We start from the raw sequence: 15,699 nt of genomic DNA, 5'->3' as shown, positions 1-15,699 counted from the left end.
AGCTCATATTGCCTATACTATAGTCAAAAGTATGACTTGTTGAAGATTATGACTTATCTGAAAAAAAATGAGATCAAGAACAAATATAACAATGGCTGTAGGAAATAGGGAATAGGAAAGGATGCTCCTGAAACAGGAATATGTTGGCCTGAAAACTTGTTGGGAATACATTCATTTACAAAACACCTTTTCCTGTCACTTCATTTACAAAAACTGTTTGATGTCAAACAGAACCTCTTACACACATTGCAGCACGGACTGGAATATCCAGCACAATATTTGTGGCATTACTGGAAATTTGAGAGGCAATTTTCCATGACCAAACGTGTTCAAATCATTCCAAGGATGAACCCCTCAGCCTCACCCAGAAAATAAAAAAAATAAGAAAGCATGGACTGAGGGGATTGGAACCTTATTGTCTGTGTTGGCATGACAGCATTTCCCCCTTCAGACACACCAGATCTGCAAATGTTTCTCTCCATTTCTAATATGCAAAATAAATATATAACAGATTATATTTCTTTAATGGCCACAATTGTCATTTGACTTCATTCCATTTTACATTTTTGTCTCACTGATAGGGTCTTAATAAAGATGTTCATGACACTCCCAGAAAATATCTCAGAAAAGTGTAAGTGTGCTAAAGTTACTGTAAGAAAGTAATAATGCTTGTTTTATGAGGTAAAAAATAGGAAGAAGCATATTTTTTCATCAGATTTTTACTATGCCTTATCATTGGTTGTGATAACTCGATGCTTGCTTTGCATCTCTTTGGACAGAAAGTATAAGTCTAATGTGGACCTCCGTTTTACACTTTTATACTTTAGCATTTATAATGTATTACATTAAAGCTTAACCTGCCGTTTCAGTATCGACCACATTCCACAGGATCTCCCCTTTAAAAGGTCGTCTACTATACTATAGTCATACGTTTTAAGAAGCGTGGGCTGGTATGATTTAACCTGGATACTGTATAACGCTGACGTTTGTGCGTGTACTTTAATGCACTATTAATGTCAACCTTTTCTGCATTAGTTGTATTGCAAGTACTAATAATTCACAAATTTACTGGTAACGGTAAGAGATCGCTTGGGCTCCTCGTTATAAAGTTGATTTATAAGCTATACTTGTTGAATATTTCCTCCATGCCCACTAAATCCATGAGGTGCGTGTCACATCAATGCGTAGCCAATAAGGAGATGGATGTCAGTCGTGCTGGTGGGTGTGGAGGGTTTTTACCAAGGCACCTCTCTCTGTTCCTGCGCTTAAGCCAGAGAATCTTCTGAGACACAGTCCTGGCGAGTTTATTGCTCTTTTTTTTTGGTTTTGCCCATGAAATAAGTAATTTATTGACCAAGACGTGGCTCTACGCCGAGGACTGGATATTTTCTATGAAAAAGGATCTTTGAATCGTTTGTTTTCCTGGGGATCTCAGACTGAGCTTATAGTTTTCAGAACTTTAAACCATTAATAATGGAAACAAACGGCATACTTAACAAAATCGGTAAGTTTTCGCATTCGCTTTCTTTCGTGATTTTTAAATTAAAGATGACCCGATAGCACTTTGCACTGTTTTAAAACAACGTGGTTTATTTTTACAGATTTCTTCTGTGATTCTATCGTTTATATTAGTAACATAATGTGGGTGATTCACGAAACGTTAGCTAACCCAACTAATGTGGAGTGAAAACACCACATGACGTTAAGATGTTCAGCTTAAGTTGAATAGTGGTCTCATTTCGTCAGAGCTCTCACGTTTTTTTCTTAAAAAAATGATTATAGAGGTCTTAATCTTGAGACCTGACACCATGCTTCTATATAGAACTTGTTATAAAGGGGGAAGTTATTTCCATCCCGAAAAATGTTTTAATGACCGTACGCACTTGTCATCTAGCTGGAAAAACATTGAATTCTGTATGTGTGGGATAATAGACTTTAATGTGGTTTCGGAGTACCGCTTGAGTTAACAAAAATGCAAAGAATGCGTTTCAGCTTGAAGAAATATTTTCGCGCAGTTCGATGAGCTGTTGCTCAGACCAGGAAAAAAATCTAAGTGTAGATTGCGAAATTGTTTAATTTTATGAGATGTAATGATACGTTAAATGAAGCTAACTTGTTGCTAAGCTGCCCTTTTCCAGACGACAGGGAGGTGCCTTTAAATTAAGGCTTTGTTTTACCGGTTTTCGGTGCGAGTTTCAACACAAGATGTCACGATGTCTGCTGTAATGTTAATTCTTTTAAAGTCCGCACAACTGAAAATAGCTTTTGATTTTTAAATCGCCTTACATTGAATTGTCTTTCGAAACAGACAACACCAGAAAAAGCACATTTTCTTCAGAGAAAGGAAAAATAATTTGATTCCATTATTTTGGAACTTTATTTTTTTCTGCCAAAACGTAGAGTTATCCTAGTACATTTTAATGTTAAGACTTAATCTTACAAATATTATCAAATGTGTTATGTATAAGGAATATTTGCATGGTGATTTGTGAAATCCGAAAGTCGCACGATAAATTAAAAATAGAAGTAATAGGATTTTATGTAGCTTTATATTTTAAGTGACTTATTAAATACCTAAATATTAATATCAGAGAAAAGGTTCTTTACATTTTTAAGGGGTCATCTGCCTATAGATATCAATTTTTTTTTCTTTTTTAGTCCAAAAGCTGAAAGAACTTGTTTACACTACACACCATGGACAGCTCCTTTGTTATGCGTTAAAGACCCTTCTTTAAACCTAAAAAAAGCATGTGCAACACATAAGGTCGTGTTTTGAAATTGTAATCATTAACAAAAGATAGAAAAAAATCCTTTGCACCTGGAGTCGGATAAGTTTTGAATAACAAACATTTGTTAGGATAAAATTGATTAATGTAACATACTCTGATAAATTTGCAAGTACCTGCTTTTTGAAATCTGAATAGAAAGTTACAGAAAATAAAGAAAGCGGTTCAGGATAGATAAGATACTTTATTGATCCCGTGAGCGAAATTGCAGATTTCCAGACCTCATTTTCCTGCCATATTTGAAATTAAATTGAAAAAATGTTTTTATGAACGACATGTATTGTTATACTCCCAAATCAGGAGATCTGCAGTCCGATCGAGTATCCAGGACAAATATAAATGTATTACGATCACGTTAGCTCTGGGAGCTACGTACGAGCTGCAAAGAAACTAGAAATTACGCTTGAAAGCCAAACAAAATTACAACAAAACGTTTCTGCTTTCTTCAGGTGTGTCAGCATAGAGGACAAAGAAGGGTTAGCAACCTAAACGTTGCGTGTTGTAATCATTTTATTTTGAGGCGACCTCAATTTGTTTTGTTTTGTTTTGTTTTTTTTTTACAATATTTACCCACTGTATGGGGCTGTATCATTGAGGCTGCAAAGAGGTGTAGGTCGTTAGAAACGCATCCATCTTTCAATGATCAGTGGTTTATTTCTTGGTAGGGATCACAGCAATCACGAGCATATTCCATCCCAATAGAGCTCAAAGGGGACCACATTCTGAGTATGATTTCAATTAATTGCAGGACATGCACACATACAGATGATTTAGAGAAACCAATTAGTTTAGACACCATATGTCTGGAACTAGGGAGGGAACTGGTGCCCCTATTAAAAAAACAACATGTGGATGTGGGGAGAACATGCAAAGTCCCCACAAAAGTTACCCTAATCTGCCTCTGGCCCTGTACTCAAGAGCTATAGCAACATTAACCACCATTGCAACAGAACTGGTCAAACAACTGCTCAATCATTTTGCTTGCATTTTCATACTTCTGGAAATGCTTTGTGTGCAACTCTAACCCCTAACACTGCAGCTCAATAAGACTGGTGTTTGTGAAATCTTGTAGGTTTCTGCTCATTAACACTTAATGAATGGAGAGTTGACACACACCTGCAGATTTCTTCCTTGTGCCATGCTATTTTCGAATAAATGCATAGAGACTTTTACACTTTCTTGCCACACCCATTGGCCATCACACATAACAAGCAAAGCTGCATACCTATGGTATGTCCATTTGCATCACCCTTAAATGAAAAGGGTACAGGCTGTTGGGAGGGGCTACAAATAAGTGTATGCCTTCACATACAGATTGCTGTTGTAATTAAATCTGAATAGACTTAAAAGGTCATGATCAACAGCAATCGAATGTGAGTGATAATGAATAAAATTCATTAAGTGATAATGAAGATTATTGTTATGCTTTGAAACAGATATGCTTAGACGAATAGTTATTTACCTTTATTACCTTATTTACCATTATTATTAATTGGTTTTCAGTATTATTGAAAACAACCGAGAATGCATCATTCAAATATTACTTCAACATTGCTGTGAAACATGCTGTCAAGAAAACTCTTATTTTCCGGCAAAACGAATGATCATAATTAAACTTAGCTAAAGCTTATTACAAACATTATCCTTGTCTTAGTGGGAGTGTTCCATGGCGTCTGTGAGGATCTCAAGATGATCTTTGCTTTCCAGATTTAGTAGATCCAAGACCTCAGAGCATGAGCCAAAATGGACAAGGACAGATTACTGGAAAATAAAACACACTCCAAACAGTACTGTAGATATTTTTATTCTGTGAATGCATAGCTACTGATCTTAATTTAAAGGACATAAGAAATGCATCTTGCATCATGTAGTATCTGTCATATGCACTGGATTCATAACAATGCAACTGCAAAGTTGATTTTTAATTCAATTATTAAATGTAGATACTGTAATGAACATTGCTTAGAACTCTGAAACGAAACGGTTTTAGCCACACCAGTCAGGTTTTCTTCAGCTAAAGAACATATATTAAGTAACCTTTATTTCATGCTGAAATAATTTCGATTGATATTTCTTAACATAAAAATGAAGTAAATAATTTGTGTCCCTTTTTATTCACATTACATTTATATTTTATTTTCTAAAAGTATACATTGTTTTCAATGAAAAGGGAATTTTGTTGGTGAATGATGTAAGATAAAATGTAAGCATGGGAAATATATTAACTGTGCCATACTTATTAAATTGCTCTTTTAGGAACGAGATCATGCAGAGTGGTAATGGAATGTAGGTGGACTGGAATGCTGTTTTAAGAATGCAGTTCTTGTACCACAGAAAAAAAAAAACATGTCATGCCAGTTTTGGTGTGAGAGACTATAGTTTTTGTGATACTTTCCACCTGTTTCCCTAAATAGTTTGTGCTGTAAAAATCACTGCCCGATTCATTTAATTAGTTCAGAATTGTGTTACTTTGTATGAAAGAACTATCATGAAAAGTCCAGTTGAATTTCCTTTTACAGACAGCAGACTTTTGTGACCACAGATTTGTACATTTTTTTCAACAGTGATATACAGAATTTAAACTTCAGAAACACAAAAAAACAAAAAAAGGCCTGGATAGCAGACATATTAAACAGGCACAATTGTACAATTAGCAAATCATTAGGAGCTGATTTTGCCTGGATATAAACTATAGTCTTTTTTATTTTCTGTTGTGATTACAGAAGTCAGTGGGTGACCTGAAGCATGTTAAAAAAGTATAAGTATAAAGTGTGCATAGTGGGCTCTTGGGTGGATAATGCGGGGTGTGTTTAAAAAAATCAGACAGTTCTGCAGTAGTGTAGAGTCAGAATTAGTTATTATTGAGTGGTGGTGGGACAGAGCACTTTCCAGGAGTGGTAAAAATATAGCACAAATGGTTAGTGAAGGATTGTCTTAATGCTTAAATGGATTCACATTAGCATCACTATATAAGTGCTAATATTGCCGAAAGTAAATTAAATTAAAAAAAAATTGCTTGTACCTGGTTTCTATCTGTGTGGAGTTTGTATGTTCTCCCTGAATTCTCATGGGTTTTCGCCCGGTGCTTTGATTTCCTCCCGCAGCACAAAGACAAACAGGTAGGTTAACTGGCTTCTGGTGAAACTTGGCGTTGGTATGTCTACCCTGTGGTGGACTGGAGTTCCGTCCAGGGAATATCCTACCTTGCACCTGTTGCTTGCTGGGATAGGCTCCGGCTTTCCCGTGACCCTGAATTGGATGAATCGGTTAGATAATGGATGGATGGATATTTGTAAACAATGGGTAAATTAGACTGCTTCCAAGGGATTCCTCCACTAAAAAGCCTCAACTTGGGATGAATGATGACATCACTTGTTCTCCAGGTGATCCCTAGGTTACACCTTGGCTAATTTAAATTGAATTCAGATGTGACTGAGATGACACTGAATCAATCAGGTACAACTGATATTGGGTTGGATGTAGTCTGCAAGATTATCCTTCGATGGTTTCATTGCCATTATGTCTATCTGGCAGGATTCTGGCAGAATTGGGTGGTATTGGGTCAACCTACCTAATACCACCTGCTTCGTCTTTCATTTGGCACTTCATCTTCGGCATTTCAGTCTCTTTTTATCAAGCATTTCAAGATTTGTGAATGTTACATGGAATGCCACAGGTCGCTTTCTGGTTAAAAGTAGTCAATGCAAGAGTTAATACTAAAATATGGTGTACGATTTAGTGAAAATAATGTATAGTACAGTTCTGGTTTCTTAATTTAAGAGTGTACAGAAATTGTAACCAAAGAAGCAGGCAGTCAGCCTTCTGCACAGGAGAATGCAAACAGCGGTAGGCCAGTCTACTGTGTCCTAGAGAGCAGTCAGTTGCTAGGTTTCTCCTGCTGCCTAGGCTATTTAACACATTGACAGGGCTTACCTTTTAGATCATGGAACAGTTCAAATTACTTAAAGCTTTACACTTAAATGCTCCTTAGTTACACTATTTACCATTGCTGATATAGCAAAACAGTGCTTTGGAAGTTCCTTAAGCAGGTCGAAGACCATATAATTTGTTTGTATTTATTATGATGTAAGAATGAGCATTTGTAGTGGGCAGAAGAAGGTAGGCTGAAAATTATCTTGAACTGTGCGAGATAAGAGAGCTCCTTTTAGTACCTCAGCACTGCAGAGCTACTGCGTTATGGCGTCAATATTTTTTTGTGCTTTAAAAAAAAGAAAAATACTTCAGTCTTCATGAATCTGAAAGAAACATTTTTTTAAATAAATGAGATTAAACTTGGAAACAAAAAACAGTTCGGCAGAGCTGGAGCTCAAGCATTGAGTTCTTACGTCAGAGAAGATCGACACAGAAGTAAAGAAAGTATCTCAAAGCAAAACTGGTATTTGCCTACAGGGCAAAAACAAATGCACCAACATCACTAATATGACTGTAGTTCTAGACAAGCAGATCGAAGAATATGCATAGAGAAAATCTTTAATCAAAATACCACAAATTAACATGAAACAGGTTTAAGACCATAGTGTAATAAATATCTTCAAGGCTTTTGAATTCCAGTAGACAGCATCTTGCAAACACAAGGGGGCGCTCGAGACCGGCATTTTAGCTGTTTTGTTTGAAACCAAAATTCCTTCAATTTCTATATATTTCAAAATCTTTTCATGGTCTAGATTGAAAAAAAAAACGTTTTCATTATTTTAAAGACACATGGGGAATTGTTTATCGGCAAGTAATTCTCTTTGGAGAATGCAATCATTGCAGAAATATTGGGGAAAACGCAAGAAGAGGTATTTGTAAGTTTTCGTAACATAAGGTTGTATTCTTTCTAAAATAAAGGAATTGTAAATTCTGCTTACAATGAACATACTTATTACAGTCTCATCTTCTCTAGGGTTTATCCCCTTATAAAAGGGGAACACCTCTAGTGGACTGCACTTGCCTTTTATAAAGTAAACGTTTATATTTGGTGGTGAGGATACCTTACAAAGTATGTTACATTTCTGTGGAAATTTGCCTGTTTTTGGTCTTTGTCAAGTAGCTTGTTATCTTTGTGGATTTTTTCTAGCCAGTTGTGGTGTGCAGTGCTTGCAGTTGGTAATAGGCGGTAAGTTATCTCATATACACTTGTCACTTAAGTGGACGGGTTCCTACTGTAAATTATGGGTCCAAGATGGGTCACAGCAAGGAGACATCATTCTGGTGCGTCAGAATGTGGGCCAGAGGCAGGCATGAAGCGCCTCTGGAAAGTTCACAGCTACATCCCCCACTACACTGGAGTCGTATCTTATCTGCCTAAAGTAAATACAAACGATACTTTTAAGTAATGGTTAAATTATGCACATACTGTAAAAGGGTAAATTCTCCGGACACTGGCATTATAGCAAAAAAAATCTTGCTCTCTAGGCTGTTTGCCTACATATTGCGGTTTGCAATTATCGACGGCTGTAAAATCATTTCACTATGTTACAGTTTGCTTGATTTTGTCCATCACGTATATTGGACAACATCTGTTAGCTAGTGTCTAGTCGCTGGGATACTTTACCAAGGTCGGAAACTGTTTTGTACATTTCAATTAATTTGTGATGTATAGTTTTGACGAAATAGAGAACATTTTTTAAACGCAAAAAAGTAGCGTAATATCATTTCTAATTCATTATGACGGCGCTTACAAAACAATACCAGCAATGAATATTAAAGTGTAGGGATTACGTATCTATTTCAGCATATAGAAGGGATTGGTTTGGATCCAGTCACTGTGCCACAGGCAGGGGTAAATAGTGTGTAATCTGAGGACTACAGCAGCACACGCCCCACAAGGAATTGAAAACACGTCATGAAAATTCTGCCTAGTTTCCTTCATTTTCGAAGAAAAGCAGTGTGTGCGACTTGCACGGTTTTTGTATTTATAAGGTTTTGCAATGCAATGTGTCCGAAGACAACCGAAAAGAACAAAATCGGAAGAAATAATCTTCCAGCAGCAGAGCAAGAAGACCGCTCTTGAGAACGGGAAGAGACTAGGTACTGTATTTTCGTTCTTGGTTTAAGTGTTTTCTGATCAGACGTCGGAGTTTTGTGTTGCGTACTCTGTTAAACAGTGTCAGGATTGGTAAGAAGGATCAGAACTGTGTGAAACTAACAATCTAAACATAGACGGTCACTATTACGATAAGAATGTACGTAAAAGACAATAGTGTGGGTTATGATTGTCTCTTCAATCATATCATTCTTAGAATTCGTTGAATCTGCAAAAAGTGCTGAGTGTAAATTTAATTTACAGGTAAAATATTATAGTGCCAGCATGCTTACTCAACCTGGAAAGAAAAACTTGTAAAAAAGTGAAATCTCGAAACTTAACTTTGAAGAGTCAGAAAATGTATGTATATAAACTGGGTTATCACACCATGATGTAATACTGCTATCCTACTATCCTAAAAAGAACGGGAAGGTGTTCTTAAGCCATTGGACATTGGTTTATGCATATGTAAAACATATATATTAAGCATATAAAATATGTAAAACATCTTGATATTAGATAATATCATATCTTAATATTAGATATGAGTATTAAGTGTATTGCTGTCAAATATGAAAATATCTGTATTTTTACTGTTACATTACTTGGCTCCTTGTTCCCAAATTGTAATAAAAGGGAAACATTTTTTTCTTTTTTATTACTCTTTCCAGAGTTTGATTCACTGTTTTAGAAAAAAACATTACACAAGAGCTGGATTTTTTTTTATAAATCCTGTTTGCAAATACTGCAGTTCTGTTATCTTGGCTGACCAACTGACTAATCTGACTGGTCAGTAAATACAAATCGCAAAAATAAGACATTGGATGCAACGTCACTGGGTTTTGAATGGTGCTTTTAAAAAAGTTTGTTATTATTATTCCCGTTTAAACAGAACTAAAAATAAAACAATATGTGCATTTACAGTACATAAAGCCAGAGTGAGGTTTGACTTCAAGGGTAAACCATTGACTCAGAAGTGAGATCGGCCTTTTGACTGAACTACACTGTCCCTCAGGCATTGTGTCAGCACTTGCATTGTTTTCAGCTTCTATGACAGGGCATACAGTAGTAGCTCAATGTGATTTGATCTTATTTTTAAAGAAACAGTAGAAATTCTAAACTCTAACTCACTTTTCTCATTTCCATATGTCTCTGTAACTCTTATAGCCAGCTGAGGACAGTAAGTTCGTCTATTTTTTATTTTTCCTCTTTAATTATTTGGATAGCAATTTGTTTGGACAGCAGCAATAATAATCATCACCCTTTTCAAATTTTAAAAGAAAGAAAAAACAGAAAATGAAAGGATAGACCGTAGGAGTAATGTGCAGTAAGTGTACAGTATGTCAGGCGGAACAGATTTAATAATACAACTGAAGATAACCTCAGATATGAAGGCACATAGTTTCAGTTTACTTTGCAGATTCTTCCAGTTATTTTCTGGGGCAAATTGAAGTGACGTGTGCCCACAGTATTTGATCATAGGAGGTTCAGTTTGAAAAAGATATGATCTATCTTATCGTGGGACAGTACAGGTAAAAGCAATACATATTATTATTATAAAAGGTGTTTTTTCCACTCAAATATTGATAAATTAGTTTTTACCAGTATGCAAACAGGACCTATCAAACAAAAAATAAAGGTAACAATAATGAAATGCAGTTGGGGACTCCAGTGTTTAATCTATTGCCTAAATGATATAGACATCAAGTAGTTTTCAAAGAGCAGTTTTAGAGGCCAGTATGGAAGTGGATTAAGTCTAATAGTCCATAGTCTTAAATTGGGATATATGGACATCTGAACTACCTTATACCTGGAAGAGATGGCCAGGTCTACTTCTGGAAGATCAGGGTGTCTGCAGATTTTAGGTCTCTTAAAAGCAGCATCACCTGCAGAACTGGTTGAAGTTGTTACATTGATTCCGTTAAGCTGAGTCAGATCTTTCAGAGCTGAGGCAGGATGCAATCCTGCAGACACACCAGTCTCCCAAGTCCAGCATTCCCATCCCAAGCATAAAGGAAAATGTAAAACAAGATGTCTGGATGGGAAGTCACCAGTTCTTTAGAACTGGAGTTGTCCTGACTTAGAGCTATGGAAACAATGCAATAGATCTGATACTTTTGGGGCCTCATTTTACACTGTGATTTTCCAAATGTTTTACACAAAAAGAAAAATTGATTCTGCCTTTTTGAAAGCAGACATTGTAGCAGAACAGAGATGCGGAAAAAAAGAAATTTATTTTCCTTAAATGCAGTTATGAATTGTTTTGGTTTTTTATGGGGAGAGACAAAAAGAGAAAAATTTACTTGGAGCTTTGAAAAGTCACGTCCTCTGTTTTGAGGAAAACAATGCCGAAATATTGTGTATCTGATAGAGTGGTGCTTGAAAGAGCTACTTTTTCAATGCCCCCTGAGTTATCAAGAGTGTGTACTTCAAAAACAAGCTTCATTGTTAGAATTTTCAGAATGTGTACTCCACAAAAAACATGATACAGTTATTTAAACTGTCCTGTCTTGCTAGCTGTCTTTCCAATAGATCAAATACTACTACTTTTCTTCAGTTTTTACACTAGGACTTAATTTGGGCTGATTAATAATCTTGGGTTGCAGTTAGTCAACTGGTTGGGTGACATGAAGGCTTATGAAAAGACGTTTTGTAGCAGACTTCTGTCTGTTTTTAGCTCAGGTAATTACCATGTTACATCCTAGAAATAGATGAAACTATAAAAGTGGTAACTATTCCAAACATTTTAATCCTTACAATACAAAATGAAAGGAGAGCAGATGCACATGGCTCACTGTTCTGTTATATATTTGAAGTGATCTTCTACTCCAGACAAGTCCTGTATTAGGTGAGGCCCATAATCAAACCAATGCAAGTCAGGAAATCAAAGTTGTTTTCCTTGATTCCTTTATAAAGCATCACAAAAGAACAGGCAATCTGAGCCTTTCATTCAGGAAGCCTGAGATGAAGGCAGAAAGATGAGACGTGGAGAAGGCTTCAATGTAGTGTCTATTCTTTGTCTCCATCAATACAAGTCATTAGTGGTATCAGAAAAAAATGGGATAGCACTGTTTGATTTATTTTGATGTTTACTGCTGTGAGGCATCCTGTTTCTTCAAAAAATGTTAAGCAGGTCTGGCCTGAACTTCTACTTTTTGTTTGTGGTAGTGACAGTTCCCTGAAGCTCAAGACCAAATCAAAACGCTCCATCCTTCTCATAGTCTTAAATTACAAACTTCTTCATGGCAGATGTCCTTTGTACAGATGTGACCAAAAACCTGCTAGCAGTACTGAACTAGGTGTCTAGTGCTGTCTCCACTTTGTGTTTTACACTTTTTTTCTTGTCTGCACTTTATTGTTTTTTTCACACTTGTTTTACACTTTTTTCTTTTTTAACATTCAAGAGACTTTCTGTAAGTAAGAATTCCATTGTACTAGTTACATATGCCAATAAAGTTCAAATTCAAGGTCCCTTGTAAGTAGAGGATGGAAGTTTTGATTGATCTGACCCATGTTCGTACGGTATTTTTATACAGTGGACTACTCTTAAATGCTTAACTTTTGTGTATTCAATTGTTTTTATAACATACTTCTTGTACATACTTGTACAGTATGTATCTGGAATCTACATACAAATGCAAGGATCTATATGGAACATATAAGACAGGTGGAGGCTGTGTTTCTCTTGACATTCCTACCCACAGTAGCTTATCATGTTGTGAATAGTTTGTGTAGTCGTTGTTGTATTGCTTTCTTGTTGTCTTCTGTCAAATTGATGAACGAAAATAATTCCCATTTTGGTCGGTGGATCTACACACGCTGGGAAGATTGCCACAAAATTAAAATTGACAATCAAAAAGCACGACTAAATTCCTGTGGAGTACAACTCAAAATTTAAGATGGCTTGACCAAAATAGTTTCTTAAACAGAATCCTTGCACTGAGTCAGATGTAAAACATTTGCCCATTTCTTATGGTCAGAATAAGATTTACCTATAAAGCCTTAATATTTTTTTCAGCTAGGGTGAGGCACAATTACTGCAATCCGAGAATAAAATGGAGTCTGTTTGTGTATAGGACTGAGTATGTGACTTATGGAAAGTTTAGCGGGCGTGATATAGGTCCTGGCTTTGAAAGGTTTTACAAGGCCTGGTTTTATGAAAGTATTGAACTTGGCATGCTCTCACGACACTAATATCCAAATGATGTTAGCACCTACAGTATATGCTATTTGTCTTATGTTTATTAAAGCGCAAGCATATTCTTTCAATGGCAGACCATATGCCTGTGAAAAACTAATTTGGTACAAATCTCATTTTGCAGCCTCACAGTGTGGACCTCTGTAAGAATATAAGAAAGGTTACAAGAAGAGGTCTTTTAGCCCATAAAGCCAGTCTGGTAGTAGCTAGCATTCCCTCCAGGAATGTAACAGAAACCTATACTATTACAGATAGACCATTCAGACACACTGAGTTTAAAAGGATGCCTTCCTGCCTGATGGAAATATTTACTGTATATTTAGTGTTTCTCAGTTTCAGGCTGTGGTTGCAAGAAACATCTTAAGTATTTAATGCTTTATATACTGTACATGTTTCTCTTTACTAGGGTGTTGACTTATGTATTTTAAACTAGTTTGTGCAACACCCTTACACTCAAAGAAGATGGTAGGTAAAAACTAATAAATCTTAAATTACTGAACCTTTTAGATATGTTTCTTTTTAAGCTATTGTTTTCATTTTGACCTGGCTAGTTGGTATCTCTTGTTCCTCATATGTGGCTGTGAGTGAAAGCATGTGTAACGAACAGTTCTTTCCGGGCCCTATGTGGACGACACAATCCAGAATAGTGAAGGCACAAGGGGAAAAATAGTCATGCAGGAAAAGGGTCTGGAGACGGGGGCGTGTCCATGCAGTGTAGGTGTCCAGGGGAAGTGAGTCCAGGCGAACAATCCATGTAGGAAATCCAAAAGAGTAATCCGAGACAAAGGGTAGAGTCCAAGGCCAGGGGATCCATCCAGGAAGTTAAAACACGAACCGGGTCGAAACCGGTGAGGGGAACCAGGAACTAGGAACAGAAAGTTAAAAGCATAATGGAGCCAGACGCAGCAAGACCCCCGGCTCTCATGATGTGGAAATCAATGAGGAACCCGGAGTGAGGTCCGCGTCTGGCTTTTACGGGAATAGGGATCAGGTACAAACAATGGGAGGGAACGAGGAAGGGCTGGAGCTCCCTTAAGAGATGGGGTTAGCGATCGTGACAGCATGTCTGTCTTGTGCTGGGCTGGTATTCTTTGTAGGGTGCTGTCCAGTCTTGTTCTCTGTGCCTAGTGGCAGATAGTGGAGGGAATGAAGTAGTTACTGAAAATGGGTGGATAGCTGTTTCTGTGGGGGAAGAAAATGCTGAGAATTCCAAACACTTAATCACAGAAATGGTACCAAAAGGGAAGAGTTCAATATTTATATTTGTGGTTAACACAATTCTAATTTCATCCCAAATAGTTCTATTGAAGGTTTCAGCCTAAGTAATTAAGTTGAGTTTGTATTAATACTAGATGATGTAACAGGAGCCAGTCTAGGCTTCCATGAAGCGTAGTTCAGGATCCTATGCAGACGGTATAATTCGGAACTAAGTGGAAAAGGACGACCGGGAGGAGACGATGAGGATCAGAGCAGGTTGACAGACAGGGGGGTGTGACGATGGTGATCTGGTGCTTGGGGGGCGTAGCCAAGGCGAACAAGTCCAAGGAGTCAAGGGGGGAAATTCGGGCTCAAAAGTTCAATAGCAGGTGATCCAACCGAGACAGGGCAAGACAGAGTTAAAAACTGGAACGGCATTCAGTACAGGGACAGGGAATAAAAATGGTATGATGAGGCCAGGCGCTCCGAGCCCCAGACTCAGCTGGGTCAGCACACCTATAGGAGCCCTATGCCCTCAAGTCGCAGACGTAGGGCGACTTGATGGTAGGCAGGCCTCTGGGCGTCCGTCTTCCAATGCAGAGCCCAGTGTTGCAAGAGTGCCAAGCTTAAATAAGTAGGGACAGGACTGGGGGCAGGTGCACGTAATTAGCAAAATGTGAAAGAGCCGGAGCGCCCTTAAGAGGAGGGATTACGATCGTGACAGATAATTCTGTTGACCAGAATTGCAAATCCCTTGTCTATTGCATGTGGAAATTGAGCTCACCTGCATTAAATTAACAGCGTGGTATCTCCATTCTAATGAGAGAGAACACAAGCAGAGTTTTGTCCTAATATGAATTATGATTATGTCATTGCAACTTGCTTAACCACAAATTGAAAATAAATTGCATTTATCTGTTCCCTAGATAATAAAATGTTCTGTCTTTTCTCACTAATACCTTATAATAATTCAGTGGTTAGGATTTCAGCTGCAGATGTGTAATTTGATAGTCTTTTGTTCTCATGTCCGTTGTGGCAAAACAGAAAAATGAGATCCATTGAAAAAAAGAGTAAGAAGCATTTAAACAGGAACACACCCAATAATGTTTAATACTCTTCATTTGAGCATTTTGCTTGAATGACCTTCTAAAAAGACTATTATACATGCTCTCTCATTCTTTTAATTCTCAAGGTATTCTTTACAGCTTGATACCCCTGCACGACAGAAAAGAGACTAAAGGTGCTTTCTGATTAACTCTTTGCATGTGATAATATTGTTAAGAGTCAAACTGTAGTTATGAGCTTTCAGTGTTATCCCTTAGGAATGCAAAACCATGGGAAACATCAACACATTTAATCAGTGAAAATACTGAATGTGTAAATCCCCTAGGTGTTTTTTTTACCAGTATATATATAGTGGACTATTACATTTTCATTTAACAAAGTTACATAACTGTAATACATGGACTGAAAACAAACATACATTATGC

The 15,699-nt window shown here is 37.0% G+C and overlaps 1 protein-coding gene across 2 annotated transcripts in view; it reads left to right on the top strand.

Annotated features, from left to right (window-relative positions):
• Positions 1–1,256: 1,256 nt before the first annotated feature.
• The window catches only part of plcd1a (phospholipase C, delta 1a), a 47,502-nt gene continuing 33,059 nt past the window's right edge, over positions 1,257–15,699 (top strand). Inside the window, exon 1 of one of the 2 annotated variants that reach the window (XM_069191215.1) lies at positions 1,257–1,504. In XM_069191215.1, the coding sequence (XP_069047316.1) occupies positions 1,474–1,504 (31 nt within the window). In that variant the 5' untranslated portion in view covers positions 1,257–1,473. Of the gene's footprint in view, positions 1,505–8,577; positions 8,820–15,699 lie in introns of those variants that run through there. The other variant, XM_069191214.1, reaches the window with a different exon arrangement.

The sequence above is a fragment of the Lepisosteus oculatus genome, chromosome 6, assembly GCF_040954835.1.
Source record: "Lepisosteus oculatus isolate fLepOcu1 chromosome 6, fLepOcu1.hap2, whole genome shotgun sequence".
Lineage (NCBI taxonomy): Eukaryota > Metazoa > Chordata > Actinopteri > Semionotiformes > Lepisosteidae > Lepisosteus > Lepisosteus oculatus.
Note: the sequence above shows the minus strand (reverse complement) of the source record. Positions and strands in the feature narration are given on the sequence as shown.